Here is a 17,405-nt window from a genome sequence, read left to right on the forward strand (position 1 = left end):
TGTCCAATTTCCCCAGCAACTTTTATTGAAGAGACTGTCTTTTTTTCCAGGGGATAGTCTTTCCTGCTTTGTCAAATATTAGTTGACCATAGAGCTGAGGGTCCACTTCTGGATTCTCTATTCTGTTGCATTGATCTACATGTCTGTTTTTGTGCCAGTACCACACTGTCTTGATGACCACAGCTTTGTAGTACAACCTGAAATCTGGCATTGTGATGCCCCCAGATATGGTTTTCTTTTTTAAAATTCCCCTGGCTATTCGGGGTCTTTTCTGATTCCACACAGATCTTAAGATGATTTGTTCCAACTCTTTGAAGAAAGTCCATGGTATTTTGATAGGGATTGCCTTAAATGTGTAAATTGCCCTGGGTAACATTGACATTTTCACAATATTAATTCTTCCAATCCATGAGCATGGAATATTTTTCCATTTCTTTGTGTCTTTCTCAATTTCTTTCAGAAGTGTTCTATAGTTTTTAGGGTATAGATCCTTTACCTCTTTGGTTAGGTTTATTCCATCCACCTCCTAAGATATTCTTTATTCCACCGTCCTTGCAGAAGACTTTCTTTTCCAGGTAGGCCTAGAGGTGCTGCCGACCCTCTACTTCTACCTGTGTTAAAGTACGCCTTAGGAGTTGGCCTCCCTGCAGAACCTGGCAGCTAGTATGGACAGCTGGAGCCAAGCCACTATTGGTTCCCGTATCGCCCAAGATAACGGCAAAAATCGGCCCAAATTAGAACCCTCCCCTGGTCATCTAGTGGAGGTAAACAGAATCACGGTGGGGGCGCGCATGACACAGAAGTTGCAGGTGCCCAGGTGGGAACGCTGCGCCCGGGGTCGGTGCAAGCTTCTCCCAGCGGCTCAGTATTGCGCTGACAGAGACGCGCACCTCCCGGGGAGGCGGTGGCCTCGGGGCGGGGGCGGGGCCTGGGACGCGGGGCGGAGCCAGGATCCTCTGGACTCGTGGGGCGCGTCCTCGGGGAATGGGGCGGGGATGGGTGGGCGGGCGGACCCTCGGGGCGCGGGGCGGGGACTGTGGCCCGGGTCTTCAGGCGCGGGCGGGACGCGGGCGCTTGGAGCTTTGGGGGCGGGTCCTGGGGGGCGTGGAGTGGGGGTTGGCAGCGGGTCCCGGGGACGCGGGGCGGGACGTGGGTCCTTGGGGCTCGTGGGGCAGGACTGGGGGCGGGTCCTCGGGGCGGCGCGCGCCGGCGTCCGCCCACCCCCGACCCGGCTCCTCCCGCGCGCGGCCCCTGGATCCCGAGGCGCGCGGCCAGCCCAGCTCGGGCCGCCGCACTCCGAGCGGCTGGGGCGGCCGAGCGAGCGCGGGCCGGGCTGGGCCGGAGCCGGGGCCGGGGCCGGGGCCGGGGCGGGGGGCGCCGCCCCCACCGTCCTCCTGCGGCCCCCGGAGCGGGGAGCCAGGGCGACGACGAGGCTGAGCGCGGCCGGAACCATGAATCGGAGTTTCCACAAGTCTCAGATTCTGCGCTTCTACGACTGCAGCGCGGTGGAAGTCAAGAGCAAGGTGAGCCGGAGCCCGAGCCGCGGTCTGCGCCCCCCTGCGAATGAATGAGCGGCCGCGGGGCGCCGGGCGCTGCGGGAGGGGCCGCGGCTGGCGACAACTTTGGGGCGCGGGCGCCGCGGCGGGGTGCACGCGGGTCCCCCCGCCCTTCCCGCCCCTCCCGCCCCTCCCGCCCCTGCACCGACACAAAGCCCGGCAGCCCCGGGGTGCAGCTGGGGCCCGGCGCCGAGAGGGCCGCGCCGGCTCCGGACCCCGCGGGAGCCGCTCTTTTGTTCCACGAGCGGGAGGCGACCCGGCGCGCAGCACGGTGGGGGGCGGCGTTTCCGGGGCGACCCGGGGACTTCTCAGAGCGGGGCGGTCGCGAGCCCGGGGGGCCCGGGCCGGGGGGAGCCGGGCCGCGCCTCCCCTGTGGCTGCGGAGAAGCCTCGGAGCCGGCAGGGCGAGGGCGCGGGCGAGGGCGCGGGCGAGGGCGCGGGCGCGGGCGCGGCCGGCCGGACCCCCAGCCCCGCGGGCGCGCCCCAGGCCCAGGCTCTCCCGGCGCGCCCGCGGGGGCCCCTCCCGCTGCCCGCGCCCCGGCCCGAGCGTGCCCCAACTTGCGGGCTGCTGTGAGCGTTCGGGTAATTGGCTGATAGGATCTGGCGCTTCTGCCCTTTGCAGAGGCGGCTGCGAGGCTGCGCTTTTGTCTGCGAGGGTCTTGGCTGCAGTTTGTTCAGGGTCCCGGAGGAGGGGGCTCCTCGGGCTCTCCGCTGTGCTGCTGCTCGGGAGTCGGCCCTCTCGCCCTTTCTCTGTGCCTCCCGCCTCGGGGAAAGGGAGGCGGAGCAGCCTGAGGGGCGGGCGGGAGCGGGGCTCCGACCCCCAACCCCGCGCGGGGCGGTGGTGCCTGAGGAGCCCAGTTCGGCCGGCTCCCGCCCAGGCCACCCCTGCCGGCCGAGGGCAAGGGAGTCCTTGGGCAAGGGATTTACAGGGCATCTGCCGAGGGTGGGGGGCGGCTTCTCTGCGATGAACCCTGAGTTGCAGGATTTCATTCTCATCTTGGGGAGACAGTTTCTTTATGAACTCCTCGCTTCTGTTAAGGTCGCAGCCTTCCCCCAACGCTAATTCCGTGATCTGTGCCCGGAACTCTCCCCTTTGGCCCAGGAGTGCCCCCACCCTCCCAGATCAAATGTGCCCGCTGTGAGTTACTGAGGGAAGAAGCCGCAAGCCTGGGTGGGAGCTCCACACGACTGCTGGTTTCTTTAACAGGCTTGGGAATGTGGCTGATGAGAGCTTTGACCACTACCATAGGCACTGAGCACATGTGGTGGGTCTTTTTAAGTTTGTTTGTTTGTTTTTTTTCTTTCTGAGATCATCATGGATTCACAGGCAGTTGTAGGAAGAACACAAGAGACTCCCCTGACCTGCACATTCGTGGTGTTACCAGCAAGCTCAGTGGAGATACAGAACCCTTCCATCAAGGGTAGCTCCTGCTGCTCTCCCACTGGCTATTTGATTCTAAGTGTAAATTGACTAACAAAGAACACTTTTCCTGAGTCACACAAGCCACACTCCTCGTGCACCGTGCACCGTGCACCGTAGCTACATGCACTTTGCGGTGGCTCTGAAGGATCAATCTAGAAGGACCCATCTGGAGGCAGTGCCCTTAATCCACAGTTCTGGACCGCTGGGATCATGCAGGCTGCTGGGAGGTAGAGAGGAAGCGCCTGTCTCTGTCTTCCCTCCAGAAGGGGAGTGGGGGCAGTGGATGCCCTGGCTGCCCAGCAGGCTGCCTCAGACTGCCCCCTCTAGCTCCCTAGTCAAAAAAGGGGGCTTGGGTTCAGGTTCAGATACAGTAAATGTTCCCCTGAAGGTGAGTGGCAGAGCTGGGGTTTTTGTTGAATTTGGGAGCATCCCTGGAAGGGCCAGACCAACATGCGTGGGCCCTGCTGAACGGGCTAGTTCAGCACACCCACCATTTTGGATGTTGGGGCTTGCCTTGCCGTTTGTCCAAAGTCTTCCTGGCTCTTCCCTCTGTGTACACCTTCCCACTGACCCCCTAAAAAATTAGTATTTGCTACCATGGAATCCATCTCTGCTGGGAGCATTTACTGCAGCTGCTGTTGTCAAAATACAGGAAGCAAAACTTTGTGATGATGATGTCTTTATTCATGTTAAATGTAGTGCCCGAACGCCTGGGTTTGCCTGTGGCAAAAGTGAGGCTGGGGGCTGAGTCCAGCCAGGTCTGTTGCCTACTCCTCTTGGGAGTTTTCAGGAAAGTCATTTGACCCTTCAGAGCCTCCATTATTTCATCTGTAAAATGGGCATTGTTCCCATTCTGCTTACCTCCCAAGACAAAATGAGTTGATGTGAAAGCACTTTGGAGGGCAGCCCAGGTGGCTCAGTGGTTTAGCGCCACCCTCAGCCCAGGGCCTGATCCTGGAGACCCGGGATCGAGTCCCACGTCAAGCTCCTGTATGGAGCCTGCTTCTTCTCCCTCTGCCTGTATCTCTGCCTCTCTCTCTGTGTGTCTCTCTCATGAATAAATAAATAATATCTTTAAAGAAAAGAAAAGAAAGCACTTTGGAAGCTGCAGAGTGACTGCTATTCAGGATTCTATGACATTTCAGGACATTGGGTCTGAATTCACCTCTCGTCCTCTCAGAACTTTTGCCCATATGCCACAGGTCATCAGCTTCCAAAGCCTTGAGGACACCATCTTTCCCCGGTGGCTCTCCCCCATCACATAGGCCCTTCCATTTCCCGACACCTCTGCTTTAGTACTTGTGACTCCTCTGCTCTTCCCCAAACCAGCAGGATGCACCTCAGACCCTCGGTCTGGTTTGAGGCCCCCGCTTCCCACCTGTGGTTAGACCTGCTGTGTGAGGGGAGAGGCTGTGTGCAGGTGTGGCCACGGGTGTCAGGGCCCGGGAAGCAGGAGGAGCAGTACGAGGGCTGAGTCTGCAAGGGGCAAAGCGATCACAGAGGACTCTAGCTGTGAGAAGGAGTACGGGACCCTCTGTCAGCCATGTGCCCCCTTGCAGCCCCTGCCTTCTAGTCGAGCCTCACTCTGCTCTCTTAGCCTGGTGGTCTGTTTGCCCTGGTGATGTGGCCCTCCCCCGCCTGAGAGCCACATCAGATTCTGAGAATCTGCCCTGTGCGCCTGCCCTCTCCTGCAGATCCATCGAGATGTCACCTCCAGGCCGGACAGGCTCTCTCCGTCCTCTGACCCCTTCTGGTCTCTTCTTTAAGGGCCTGCCGTGTGCCCTGTGTGGGGGGAGATGTGATGTGAGGGCTTTCACTCCAGCATGTGCTGCTTTGTTTAAATCATGTTGGGGGCTTTCCTGGATTCTAAATAAATACATTGTCATTGCTGAATGTTTAGAACCCATATCAGGCACAAAGTGGGCTCATTCTCCCATCCCAAACTGGCTGCCCCTCAGTGCTGCTGCTTTCCTTGTGTTTTCTGTGCACATATGCATGCCTACAACTCTTACAGAATCAGGATCACATTTTACAGGCATCTTATTCTATAGCTTGCTTCCCCCACTTCAGCTTAACACTGCAAGTGTTTTCTCATGGCATTAGTATTTTATAAAAAACATATTTTTAAAATTATGACCTAGTATTCTATCTTATGTGTAAACCATGATTAATTTAACCAGGATCCTATTTGGGTCATTTCCAGTTTTTTTCTACAATAAGCAATGCTGTGAAAAACATCTTTGTGCTCAAACTTCTACGTAAACATTATATACAGAGTAAGTAGAGATATGTTACATGAAGGATATAAAGAGCTACTGGTTCTATTAAGTTGGTGCAGAACTCATTATTTCCTCAAGACAAACTCCTGGAAGTGTAGTTACTATGTTAAAAGGATGCACATTTTGAAGACTTTAAATATATATTGCTAAATTTTCTTGCAGAAAAGCTCTTCTGCAGATTTATATACTGTTTGGTGCCTGTCCATCGCTCTCTCTCCTCTCCTTCCAGTATTGCATATTTTTTTACTCTTTCCTGTTAGATAAGTGGAACCTCCTCCCATTGTTTTAATCTGATCCTGAATTATTAGTGAATTGAACATTTTTATATTTGTGGGCTATTTATCTATTTTTAGGTATCTCTTTCTTTCCCACCTGTTTTTTTTTTTTTTTTTTTTCTGTTTGTGTTATTATTTTTTGTTGAGTTATAGGAACTGCTTGACGATAGATTTTCCATTCGGTGCTGAGGTTACAGGGTTTCAGCCACACATTTCCCCTGATCCTCAGACCTTATCTCTGGCTTATGTGGCAGGTAAATGTCTGTCCATCTAAGGGGCGGGGGGCTGGGCCAGGCCCTCCCCATAGGCAACTGAGCACTTACCACCCATGGGCCAGCTGAGAACTGCCTAACACTGTTTGACTCACCCATGTATGTCAGCTACACCCTTTTAAGATTGCAGTTTTGTATGTGTGCATGTCTGTGCTCAGACAGGTTCGGTGACTTGATGTGGGAAGCTGCATCTGGAGGAGACTCTCACTAGGGACCCAGGTGGGCACCAGTGATGTTGATGTGGGTCTCTAGTAGGTAGTGAGCCCTATGACCTCTCCCAAGGGGACACCCCAGCTAGCCAGGGACTCAGACCCTTTCCTAGGAACCATGGAATTTCAGATAGTTCTCCCAGTTTCAGGGAAGGGGTGTCAAGGATTAGAAGATGTAACCATTCAAGGTATCAGAAGCTCTAACGTTTGTGAATCGTGTCTAGAATCATCCTGACCCTTCCCATGAATGGGCCTCCCAATGGTCAGAGACAAGCAACCAGGGAGCTTGGAATGGCGGCTACAGAAGCATCCATTACCACAGTGGTTAAAGGAAGCATCAGGGTTAGTGTCAGACTCGTTCAGCTGGCTGTGTACATGTTTACTGGCTGAGCACTTCCTCTTGGCAAATTATACTCTTCTGTGAACCTGGGGAGCCATGGGAGTGTTAGCCTCCCACTGGGGATATACAGAAGGTCCAGGCTGGACACTGCCGTCTGTGTGTTGGTTGTACTTAGAAGTGTTTAAGATGATAACCATCTGCCCCAATATATATGTGTGTATATATGCCTGAATGTCTGAATACATTGCAACTGCAAATAATATTTCATTAGCCTCCATCACAACCCTGCCAGATGGGTTCTCTTATCACCACCATAATACAAGAGAGAACACTAAGGAGTTACATGAAGCTGCCAAGGTCAGAGAGCAGTCTGGCTCCAGGGTGGATGTTGTTTGCCATGAATGTCTGTGGCCACTGGGGAAGGAGGCCTTCCTCTGACAGGCCCTGAATCCAGGTCCAGGTATTGATGAAGGGGTCCCTAGCTGGCCTTGTGTAGAATGAGACAAGCTCTTGTGCTTTGGGGCAAGAGGTTCTGTGTTTCTTACTTAACTGCAGCAGGTTCTGTGGCTTGGTCTCAAGGGAAGTCCTCTGTATTCAGTACTGTCCTTAAAGGTCTGATTCTCCCATGTGTCAGTCCATTCATTTATTCGTTTATTCATTTACTGAGCAGCCACTATGTGTCAGGCATGGGGCTTGTCCTGGGAACAAAGATAGTCAAGATAGACAGTATCTCCTCCATAGGAACCTACCATCCAGTGAAAGTTTGGTCTGGCAAGTGAGAAGTGGGGGGCAGGGTCTTTCATTCTAATGTCCAAAGCGTCACCACTTCACATCTCCCTGAGCTCAGAGGTTTCCTCTGCCCTCCCAGCAAGACCTGTTGTGGTACTCAGGCTCCAGAACCAGTCCTGCCCATGTTCTACATCAGCGATGTCGAAGTCGGCTATGGTTGCTTTGAGATTAGTCAGAGCACCTTCTGCCCTCGTGCTTCCAGAAGCAGCTGGGCTCTGGCCTCCACTTTTCCCCATCTGGGGGAGGCCAGTTCAGAAAGTTAGCTGCATTTCTGAGAAGGATGCTCCAAAGAAAAACTCAGCACCTAAAGTGTGAAGAACAGTGTTTTGCATAGAGGAGGGACCCCATAAATATTGGTTGGGTTGAATTCAGATAAGGAATAACGCGATTTTCCCAATAGCTATCAGTTCAGAAGTTGTTAGGATACCTCAGAAAAGAACTATGTTTTGAGGTTGGCCAGCAAATCTTGACTCACCACTGGGATTATTCCTAGGGACCTCAGAGAGGGGTCAGCGGCCTGGTCCCTTCCTGCTCCCTGCCGTGGAGGAAAGAACAGACAAAAGCAGGGAGAAAATGAATTGCACAAAAAAAGAGAGAAACTTTGAAAGTAAAAAGGAAATTGATTTAAAAGTCCATGTTGCTATTCTGCACTGTTGGTGTCTGCTGACTTATTTGGTGTTTGATTACAGGCGAAGAGCTCTAGGGGCACAGCCTGCAGCCCCTCCTCAAAGCATCTCCAGGATCAGGGTTCATACCCCTTCCTTGTCGGACCATCAGCTCTATGTGCTTCCCCCTGCAGAGTCCCCTGGGCAACCCAGTGCTACCTATAGATAGGGCAGGAAGCACAGGATACTCACCATCCTGGCTGTGACATCAGCTACCATCCATTCCTTTTGTGGTCTGTCCCCTAATTTCAGTTCTCGGGGTCCAGGGGTGTGTCTCCCACACCCCACTATCCGTCTTTCTCTCTCTCTTCCCAATGCTGTGTTCCTTGCTGGGACTCTGAGCAGGTGCTTGCTGGACGGCTCCCCTCTGTATCCCCCACCGGAGCATCCGCTCTGTATTTTAGGATGTGTGTGTTGCATTTTACTTGGGGGGAGAAAAAAAGCTTTTGCTGCTTACAGAGTTTGAAAACCGCCCTGGGCCTTGTGCATGGCTCAGCCCAGTTAAATCCTTGCTGTGTCTCCTGCCCATGCTCCACAGGCTGACCTTCTTACAACCCACCCCTGTCCTAGTCTTGCTCTACCTCAGGGCTGAAACAGCCTTTGCAGAGGCTGTTCCAGACCTCCTTAATGTGGTGGGGCACACCCAGTGACCACTATGCCGATCAAAGTATGGAACATTCCAGTATCCGGGAAGATTCCACCCCCATTGTAAACACCATCAGGGTTTCTGTCACCAAAGATAAATGTGCTGGTTGATGGGCATGACGTAGGCTACATCCATGTTGTGTGCAACCGCCTGTGTAGATGGTGCTTCACGCTGCACCCATGTCCTTTGGTGGTTGTGTACATGAGTGCCTCTTGGTGCACGCACCCATGCTTTTCGCTAGCCTTTTGTGATGCTGCTATACTCCCATGCCAGGAGACATCGAGCAGGCCTGGGTGGCCTTGGTTAGTCTAACCCACATTCTGGGGTGGCTGTTTTCTACTCCAGCCCTGGAGTAGACTGTTTTTAGGGGGAGTGGCTGCTGTAGGAGGTCTGGCCATTTGGGAATCCTGAAGGCCTTGAACCATAATGTATTAAGTATTTATTGATTAATAAATCAGGAAGAGATTCCTTGTCTTGTAGAATTTAAGGTTCCCACATGACTCCTTGGTTCCAGTTGCTGTTGTCATGCCTTTCCTGGCTTTCCTTTGGTCCAAACCAAAGGCCCATGGGCCCATCTGGTGAGCCTGGTATTGTGGGAGAAGCTGAGACTCCAGATGAGCAGTGATGGACCTGGGGCCTCTTGATGGGTCCTCAGGCATCTCATGCTCAGGCTCTTCAATGAGGATGGGAAGTGTCCCTTTTAGAAAGTGTCTGAGCTTCACATGTGGAACAAAGACCCATGAGCAGCCTCCAGCTGGGTGGGCCGGGGATACCGGTGGACATAAGAACTTTAAGCCTTCCCCCTGAGTGGTTGGCTATTGCCCCACAGCTCTGTACCCTCACACACCTGCAGATGTTGACAGTCATGGCGAAGCCACCAGTAGGGCTTTGTCTGCTCCACCTAAAAGTTCTACCTAGACAGCAAGTATATTCTCCATTTTCTCACAGCGGCATACTTGCCAAAAGGCGGGTTAGGCACTGGTCAGTCAGTGGACCTCTCTCAGAGCCTCTGCTTCTGAGACAGGCTTGGGACAGACGAGGAGCCTCTGTTGGGGGATATGTGCTTTGTGGAAGGACCCTGAGGTCCCCAGTAAGGGCTGTGGAAGAGAATTGTGAGGGCCATCAGGGCTGCCGTGCTGGAGGGCTTTGGAGACTAAAGTAATGTCAGTATCCTGTTTTCCACAGCGTGGGGTCTGAGCCACTGGCTCCCTACCCACAAGTCCTGACCTCACTTCCCTCACTGGTTTGGAACAACAACGAGGTGTTACTATGGAACAAAACAAACTTCTGTGCCTCTAGGATGGTCCCTCCTGTGGATGAGGTGGGGGCACCCAACCTCTGGTCCCCTCAGGCCCATTAGTGACTGTGCAGGTGCAGGCATAAGGGGCACAGACTCCAACCTCACTGGGCCGTGCCCCTGTTGACTGGAAGGTGGTATAGGGGCTCTGCATATCTGCACAGTGGCAGCAGACATGGGTGTTAGGGACCCCCCTCCATTCCTCAGGAGATGAGCTGCCCTGGAGTCTCTTCTCACCATGAGCTTGGAGTGGCCTGTACTATCTCCCCACCACCCAAGCTGGGAGCAACCTCCCAGGGCTGTGGTCCCGCTGCCTATTGAGCACTGGTGCCTCCTCTCTGCCCAATGGGCTGAGGACTGGTCACAGCACTGCTGAGGATCAGCATCTGGCCCTCTTGGAGTGGCCAAGTGTTGTGCTGTGGGTGCTGCCCCTTGATTGTGTTTCTGGAAGGCATGCAGTCTCTGGGCTCCCTCTCTGCACCGGGAGCCTCGGTGATTCTGGTGGGAGCAGCTGCCACCAGGGTCACATCACCTGGAGGAGAGTCTAGGTGGGTGGGACCTTCCGTGTTCCAGTGATATCTCATGGTTACAACTCCCTTTCCTGGAGCATCAGCTGTGCTCGGCCTTCTGCCAGCACTCCCGCCAGGTCTTTACCACAGATGTTTTCCTTGAAGCTCATGACACCGTGTGCAAGGGTGGTGGAGAGGGGGACCCTGAGGTCTTGACCAGCCTGTTAGGTCACCTAACCAAGGTCCCAGCTAGAAGTGGCAAAAACAGGTCTTAAATCCTCAATTTCACATTATTCCCTGATTCTTCCTCCTGGAAAATAGACAACACCTACCTGCCTGAATGTGCTCTGAAGTCACATCCTCTATCCCTCCACCCTCTCCTGCACCACCTGGACACTGGCTCCAGGCTGTGCTGCTTCCTCAGTATCCCTCATGCATCCTGTGAAAGCCCCTGTCCTAGGCAGTGCCCTGAGCTCTGGCCATTGTGCACCATCTATTTGCTGGGAGATGGTGGGTACAGGGAGAACCTGACCACCTCTCCCACTTCCTCCTCTTTGCAGCTGCAGCTGTGCACAGAGTAGTACTGGCAACGCCCTAGGCCCTGGCACAGCTGGATATGTCACTGAGCAGATGCCCTTTGAATTGCATGGCTAGGGGTGCACAGCTGGGTTCTGAGCCTCCACCTGGAGCTGCGGCATTTGGGTCGTGCCCATGAGCACAGCTTTTCTCTTACAGAATCATACAAAAGTTGTTTCATTTGGAAAAATGGACCTGAGACATAGCTGCCTGCCAGTGATGAAAGGGGCAGGGCTGAAAGAAGCGGTGGCTTCTCAGAGACTGCGAAGGTAGCTCCACTGAGGAAGGACCTGCTGCTATCTGTGGTCCTCGGTGTGCTTATGACATCCATGTGTGTGAAAGGACTTGCTTTACTGTGTTTGCAAGTTTCAGGCTTTTTTTTTTTTTTTTTAAGATTTTATTTATTTATTTATTCATGAGAGAGAGAGAGGCAGAGGGAGAAGCCGGCTCCCTGTGGGGAGCCTGATGCGGGACTTGATCCCAGGACCCCGGGTCACACCCTGGGCTGAAGGCAGATGCTCAACTGCTGAGCCCCCTGGGCGCCCCACAAGTTTCAGGCTTTGAGGAGGACTCAGCCTGCGGCCATGTGAACACCTGTACACCATGCAGGTTCTCTAGGCACTCTGCTGAACAGTGGCCCTTTGCTGGGGCCACACACTCTCAGAATGGCACATGTGTGGGAGTCTCACAAAAACCCTATGAAAAATATATTTTTATCCCTTTGCTTTTACAAAGGAGGAAATAAGCTCAGAGAAGTCTGAATTATCCAAAGTCACACAGCCAGTAAGATGAGTCAGGAACTTGCCATCGCACAGCCTTGTGTCCAATGACTCTGCCTTCCCATCAGTGTTGCGGAGACACCACTGGTCCAGACCCCTCCTGCCTCAGCCCAGCCCCATCCCTGGAAACTGCCTCCTTTTCATGCACAGTGAGTTCATCCTGGGATGTGACCTTGCTTCTCTAGAGGGCCAGGGTCCCAAGCTTCTCCTGGAGTGGATTTCTGCTTCTGATAAGTCCCATGAAGGCAGGGACAGACAAGAAACCTGGCCTGAGCAGTCACTCCAGTCCCCCGGCTCCACCTCTCCTAGCAGCCCGGTGTCCTGCCCCTGGACCTCTACTCCTAGAGTAGTCTACCTGCTGCACCTGCTGACAGCCTGTCTTTGTCCACGCTGTCAGAGGTCCAGGCGCCCCTTCCTCCCTGGGGAGTCTACTCCCAATGGGGCATCCTGGTGTTACATCCACAGGGTGTACTCGCTCCACCACTGGAGCTCTTGCACTCTTTTCTGCATTCCCCCCGGTACTAGCGTCGGTTCCTCCATTTACTACCCTCGCGGTTGTGATCAGGGATCAGGTCCTTCCAGGTCTCAGTAGCCTGGCCTTTACAATGGGACCAGTGACACTTCCCAGTGGCTCTTACTATTAAAGAGGAGAGCTTTTGCACAAAGCGTGGCACTGACCCTGTCTCCTCTGCCATGCTGGAAATCCCTGCCACACAGAAGCCACAGACTTGTCCCTAAGGCTCTACGTCCTCCACTCTCAGTGCTGCCCCAGCCCTGCATTAACCAGAGTCGGTGCCCCAGACACAGATCGCACATACGGACTGGTGTGCGTGTCTGTGAGCAGAGGAGCACACATGGGACCTACAGCACGCACACACTCACCAAGGTGATCCAGGTGTATTGGGTTCTCCGTCCTCAGCAGCCTCACAAAGGATGTGGTGCCCGTCTGAGCAGTTCTGTGGCTACTCGTGTCTGTGCCATCATCACTCCAGACTCCAGATCAGGGTGGGTGGATGGGGCACAGGAAGGGGCTGGGCTCTGTGCTCAGCTCCGCCCCATCTGACTCACAGGTCTGTGGCCTGATTTTAAACTGTCCCAACATGTCAGCCCAGGAAGTCGTCCCCTGGCGGGGTCCCACGCTCCAACAGATGCCACACGAGCATAACAGCCTGTGGTTCCTGATCATTCCCTAAGTGGGAGTCTTCCCACGGTTGTCTCTGTGGCCTACATGTGCACTCTTGCTCCCTGGCCCTGTCCCCAAACAGTCTGAGGTGCTTTCGTTACCACGCGGAAGTGTGCACCTGAGATCTTTCCTGTCTGCGGCTGTCTGGGCTCCTTTAGATTGTGCTGTGGGTGAGCTGCTCCTGTTCTCTCTACCTGGATAATTCTTTTCCTCATATACACAGTTTGAATTCGAGCCTGTGCTGCAGTTTCTATGTGTGCATTTCTTGGTTTGTAATTACACATTTGCGTGTGTGATTACTGTCAGGCCTGGGCTCTCAGACACCCTTCAGCCCCATGAAGATGCTCAGTACTGGCACCGGGTGCCACACGTGTCTGAAGTAAAATTTTGTTCGGTGAACAAATACTAAAACACACGCCCTAGCAGGGCCCAACAAGGGGCTCACTGGGATGTTTTCAGACTGATGTGCACATGACTCACTGGCAACGTAGTTGGGACAGAATTCTGACTCCCTAAGCCCTGGGGTCTGAGGTCACCGTCTCCAGCAGGTCCCAGATGCCCATGATACTAATGGTTCAGTGGACACACTTTGGGGAGGTTTTGAACCTGAGGTGCCTATGTGCAGCCCGAGAGTCCGGCTCCACTGGCTGCAGGTGGGGCAGGTATTCACGGCTCCGTGGGCTCTTGGCCTCAAGGATCTCACTGCATCCAGCTCGGCCTGTTTTCTCTCACTTCCGGTGTAGTAAGGGCCTCTGGGAGTCATTAAACCCTTTCCAATGAGGCATTTCTGATGGTGTAATTATACTCCATCCTAGGAATGGAGTTAACATTTTTTACTACTGTAAGTATTTTGGTGAAGGTTTTCCTTGAAAATCTGTCTCTGATGACTTCCCCTGATTGGTCTCACCTGAGTGGCCTGGAGGCGGGGCCAGGTGCCCTCGGGGTCAGGTGCCCAGGTGAGGCAGCCCTGATGGGGGCGGGGCCTGAGTCGGAGGCCTGGCCTCACCCCAGCGCTTCAAGTGCCTTCTTTTGGGGGGGAACCTGGATGCAGGGCCCCTAGGGCTGGGAGGGGTGGTGCCCTGCAGGGAGAGCTCGGAAACCTGGATAATGGGGTAGATAACTAGGTGATGTGAGTGCATCATTTTAAGTCTGTGTTTGTTATGCGTTAAGGGACATAGTAACTCCCTGGATGCCCTTCAGGATATCTTTTATCCAAGATAACATTTTACACCAGAAAAGACCCTAGGAATCTGCATGCATCAGCCTCAGGCCTTAGTGGATGTCAGAATGAGGTTAGTGTCTAGGGTCCTCCCGGTTAATTGTGACCCCTCACAGTTAAAGCACTTTCAGGATCACTGAGGAGTCTGGCCCTGAAGGATTTTTTTTTTTTTTAAGTAAAATAGTGTTCTGATAAGACTTGCATTGATACAATGATGAGTAGAGTGGCTGTGGCAGCTGGCCTCCTGCCCTGCGTACTGGTCCTGGGGCTCCCAGCACCGCGTCCTGTGGTGGGCCAGGCTGAACACCAAAGCCCTCTAAACTCTGGGCTGCTTCTGGGGCTCACAGCAGGATGGAGTGCCCATTGGCTCCTCAGTATATTCTGTCCTTTGTCCTGTGGCACTTACCAGCTTCTGACACACTGTATGGTTTACAGCGGCTCCTTGTTTGTACTGTTTGCCCCCTGTCTTCCCCTCTAGGATATAAGCTTCATGAGGACAGGCCTTTTCTGTTTTACTCACCCTGCCCAGTGTATAGAGTACCTATTGTTTGGAGCCACTGCATACATATTTATTGGATGATAAGAGCAGGGGCCATGTACTGCACTAATTCAGTAAATGTATTTTTGTGCCTACTACATACCAGGATCGGGAAAAGAGGGTGTGGATAAAATGGAGACCATATTTTTCTTTTACAACTGCAAAGCCAAATGCAAGAAAATATTTGTTTGATGAATAAGTTCCCACTTGATAGTTTAGAGGAATGAGTTCACATACATGTTGCTTAATATGACACCTTCACAAGTGTCCTGCTGGTGTGCTAGTCCTGGGGGTTGCTGTCTGGTGAAAGGAAGCAGCAGCAAAAGCGAGTAATGCTTCTCAGACATTCTTCTCTTTAGAGTCAGTTCTACTCAGGGAAAGGATGTGAGCTAGGATGCAGGTAGGACATGGCCTCAGAGCCTCTTGGTGGATCCATCTGCCTGCAGCACATATATGGTGCCTACTGTGTGGTGCCTAGTGGAGGGCGCAGCCTGGTGACACTGACCCAAGGGCTCCTGCCCAAGTTTATCCAAGCAGAAGGCATGTGGTCAGAGTAACTGACTGCCCTTCCTTCCTGGGGGACTAATTTGGAAAGAAGGCCTTTCTTCAAGAAACACCTTCAGACAGCCCCTGGGTGTGGTTGAGACTCCGTGAGCTGTCTGAAGTGTAGTCACAAACTGGTTACCACAGAAATTGTTTTATGTGATTAAAGACCCCTCCATGTCACCTGTATACTCACCTGTTTGCAAATAGTCATTGGAACATTGCCTCCTTGGTTTTGATGGTGAAAACATCACCTTTGTACTGACATCCAGGGTGGAGGGTGGTGCTGATGGCTTCAAATCTAATACACGGGACAGAACTGGTGTGTGGCATGGGACCTGGTGTAGGACTTCATGCCCATATCTCCTCCCATGTTCCTGTTTTGAGACTGTCAGTCAATATCCATTTAATTAAAATTCTAGAATTTTATTTTAAAATAATAGAAGTTTAATTCATTAACTCAATGACAATTTGTGTGTAGGAACTATGCTAGTCTAGAACAAGCAGACCCTGCTCTCATGGGCTTGTAATCCAGTGGTGAGCTGTGGCATTTTGCTGCCGTCACTCATACAGTAATTATCAATTTGTGGCTGCGTGGGGTTTGGGAGGTGTCTTAGAAGTGACTCAGTTACTAAGCAAATTCTAACTGGACTCTGCCTTAATGCCTGACTCCTGTGGCCTTGCCTGGTGAATCTGTCAATACCTTGTCATATCCCTGTGAGGACCTTACAAACCAGGGCCTAGTGACTTAACCTTTCTCACTTCAGGGCCATCTGAGAGTTAGAGATACCTCCTCCACTAGACCACAAACATCCAGAAAAAGAATGTTTTCAAAATATAGCAGATAAACGAAAAAAAAGCACGGAGTTGACCAGTGTGGATAGTACACTATCATAAGTTTAGAAAAGAGGGAACATAGATAGAGTTCACACTGATTGCCATCACACGCCTTTTGAAGGGCACATACAGCTACAGTCACTGGTTCCTGTAGGGAGGGGACTAGGGGGCTGGGAGACTTCTTACTGAGTACCTATGTGGTTCTATCCCTATTCAAACCATAAAGAAAAACATACCAAACAGCATGTGCTTCCAATTTTTTTTTAAAAGCATGCATGTTAGAGAAGCCTCCAAGAGCATGTTCTCACACGGCACAGATGTCCCTATATGGGACCCTTGTGAACGAACCCAGGTATTGGACCAACCCCAGAACAGATGCACTCTCGTTCCAGATGGCACCTCAAAGCATCATTCCAGATGCTAGACCTTGATTTTCCTCCTCCTTTTTAATTTTTCTTTTCTTTTTTTTTTTTTTTTTTTTAAATCTTGAATGGATCTTGCTGGTTTCCTCATAGTAGCTGTGTTCACAGGCATGTGTGGCCAGCTTTTCTGACTGTGTCATAGGCAAAGACTACCTTGGTTTATATGCATAAGACGAAAGAAGCCCTTTTTAAAGGGGAAGATGAAGGAGGATAGAAATTCAGAATTAGACACCTTTGCCCTTCGATTTCCGTTTTTATGAAAACTACCCTGAGAGGAGAGGTAAGCTGGGGTGGGGGCAGTTGCATCAGATACTGTAGCAGCAGAGACCATGAGCCAGTTATTTCACCCCCTGCGTTGGAGCTGCCACCTTGTGAAGGGGATGAAGGGGTTCATGCATATCTCTCAAGTGGCTTGAGATGAAAAATGGTGTGCGTGTATTCCTGCCCCCATGAAATTGTTAGAAATACGAATATGTGTGAGCCCTAATCCTCAAGTGATGGAAAAAGTGAATAATTGGCCCTCCCTCTGCTCTTTGGGACATGCAGACACATCACATGGGGTTCAAGCCCGGATCACCCTCCCTGGCTGGAAAGACAGCAGCAGAAGGGGACTTGGTGAGAAGAAAGTGCTCCGTTAGATTGTCCTCTTCCCTTTGACTTTAGCCCTAACGGGAGGGATGACATTGAGCCAGAGCTGCTTGTTAGTCATCAGAAAACTGTGCCATTTTAGAGTTTTTAAGAAAATAGCACCTGAGTAAGTTTAAGAGGAAATCTAGGGACCGTGTTTTCCATTGTAGGAAGAATGACTTTAAGGTTTGCTTGAAGTGGCAGCAGCTTAGTGCTGCAGACTTCGAATAGCATCAGAAGCAGGAAATAGGGTCTTATTTCCAGCCTGGAATCGAGGTGTTCTGTGGCTGTGGGCAGATGTCTCACCCTCTCTGAGACCATCAGTATGGATGCTTGGGGTGGGGTGGGGGGGACACTTCCAGGGGGAAGCTTAAAATTTAGTCATGGACAGAACACAGCTAACCCAAACAAGCCTTATGTGC

The 17,405-nt window shown here is 52.4% G+C and overlaps 2 protein-coding genes across 2 annotated transcripts in view; one reads left to right on the forward strand and one right to left on the reverse strand.

The window, feature by feature from the left end:
• Positions 1 to 862: 862 nt before the first annotated feature.
• LOC119870691 (basic proline-rich protein-like) lies at positions 863 to 1,453 on the reverse strand. Its single transcript, XM_038529556.1, has one exon. The coding sequence runs from the start codon at positions 1,451 to 1,453 to the stop codon at positions 863 to 865; it is 591 nt and encodes a 196-aa protein (XP_038385484.1).
• Positions 1,356 to 17,405, forward strand: part of PARD6G (par-6 family cell polarity regulator gamma) — an 80,989-nt gene continuing 64,939 nt past the window's right edge. The window contains exon 1 of the mRNA XM_038525687.1: positions 1,356 to 1,523. Within this exon, the coding sequence (XP_038381615.1) occupies positions 1,452 to 1,523 (72 nt within the window). The 5' untranslated portion in view covers positions 1,356 to 1,451. The remainder of the gene's footprint in view (positions 1,524 to 17,405) is intronic.

This window comes from Canis lupus, chromosome 1 (genome assembly GCF_011100685.1).
Source record: "Canis lupus familiaris isolate Mischka breed German Shepherd chromosome 1, alternate assembly UU_Cfam_GSD_1.0, whole genome shotgun sequence".
In the NCBI taxonomy this organism is placed as follows: Eukaryota; Metazoa; Chordata; class Mammalia; order Carnivora; family Canidae; genus Canis; species Canis lupus.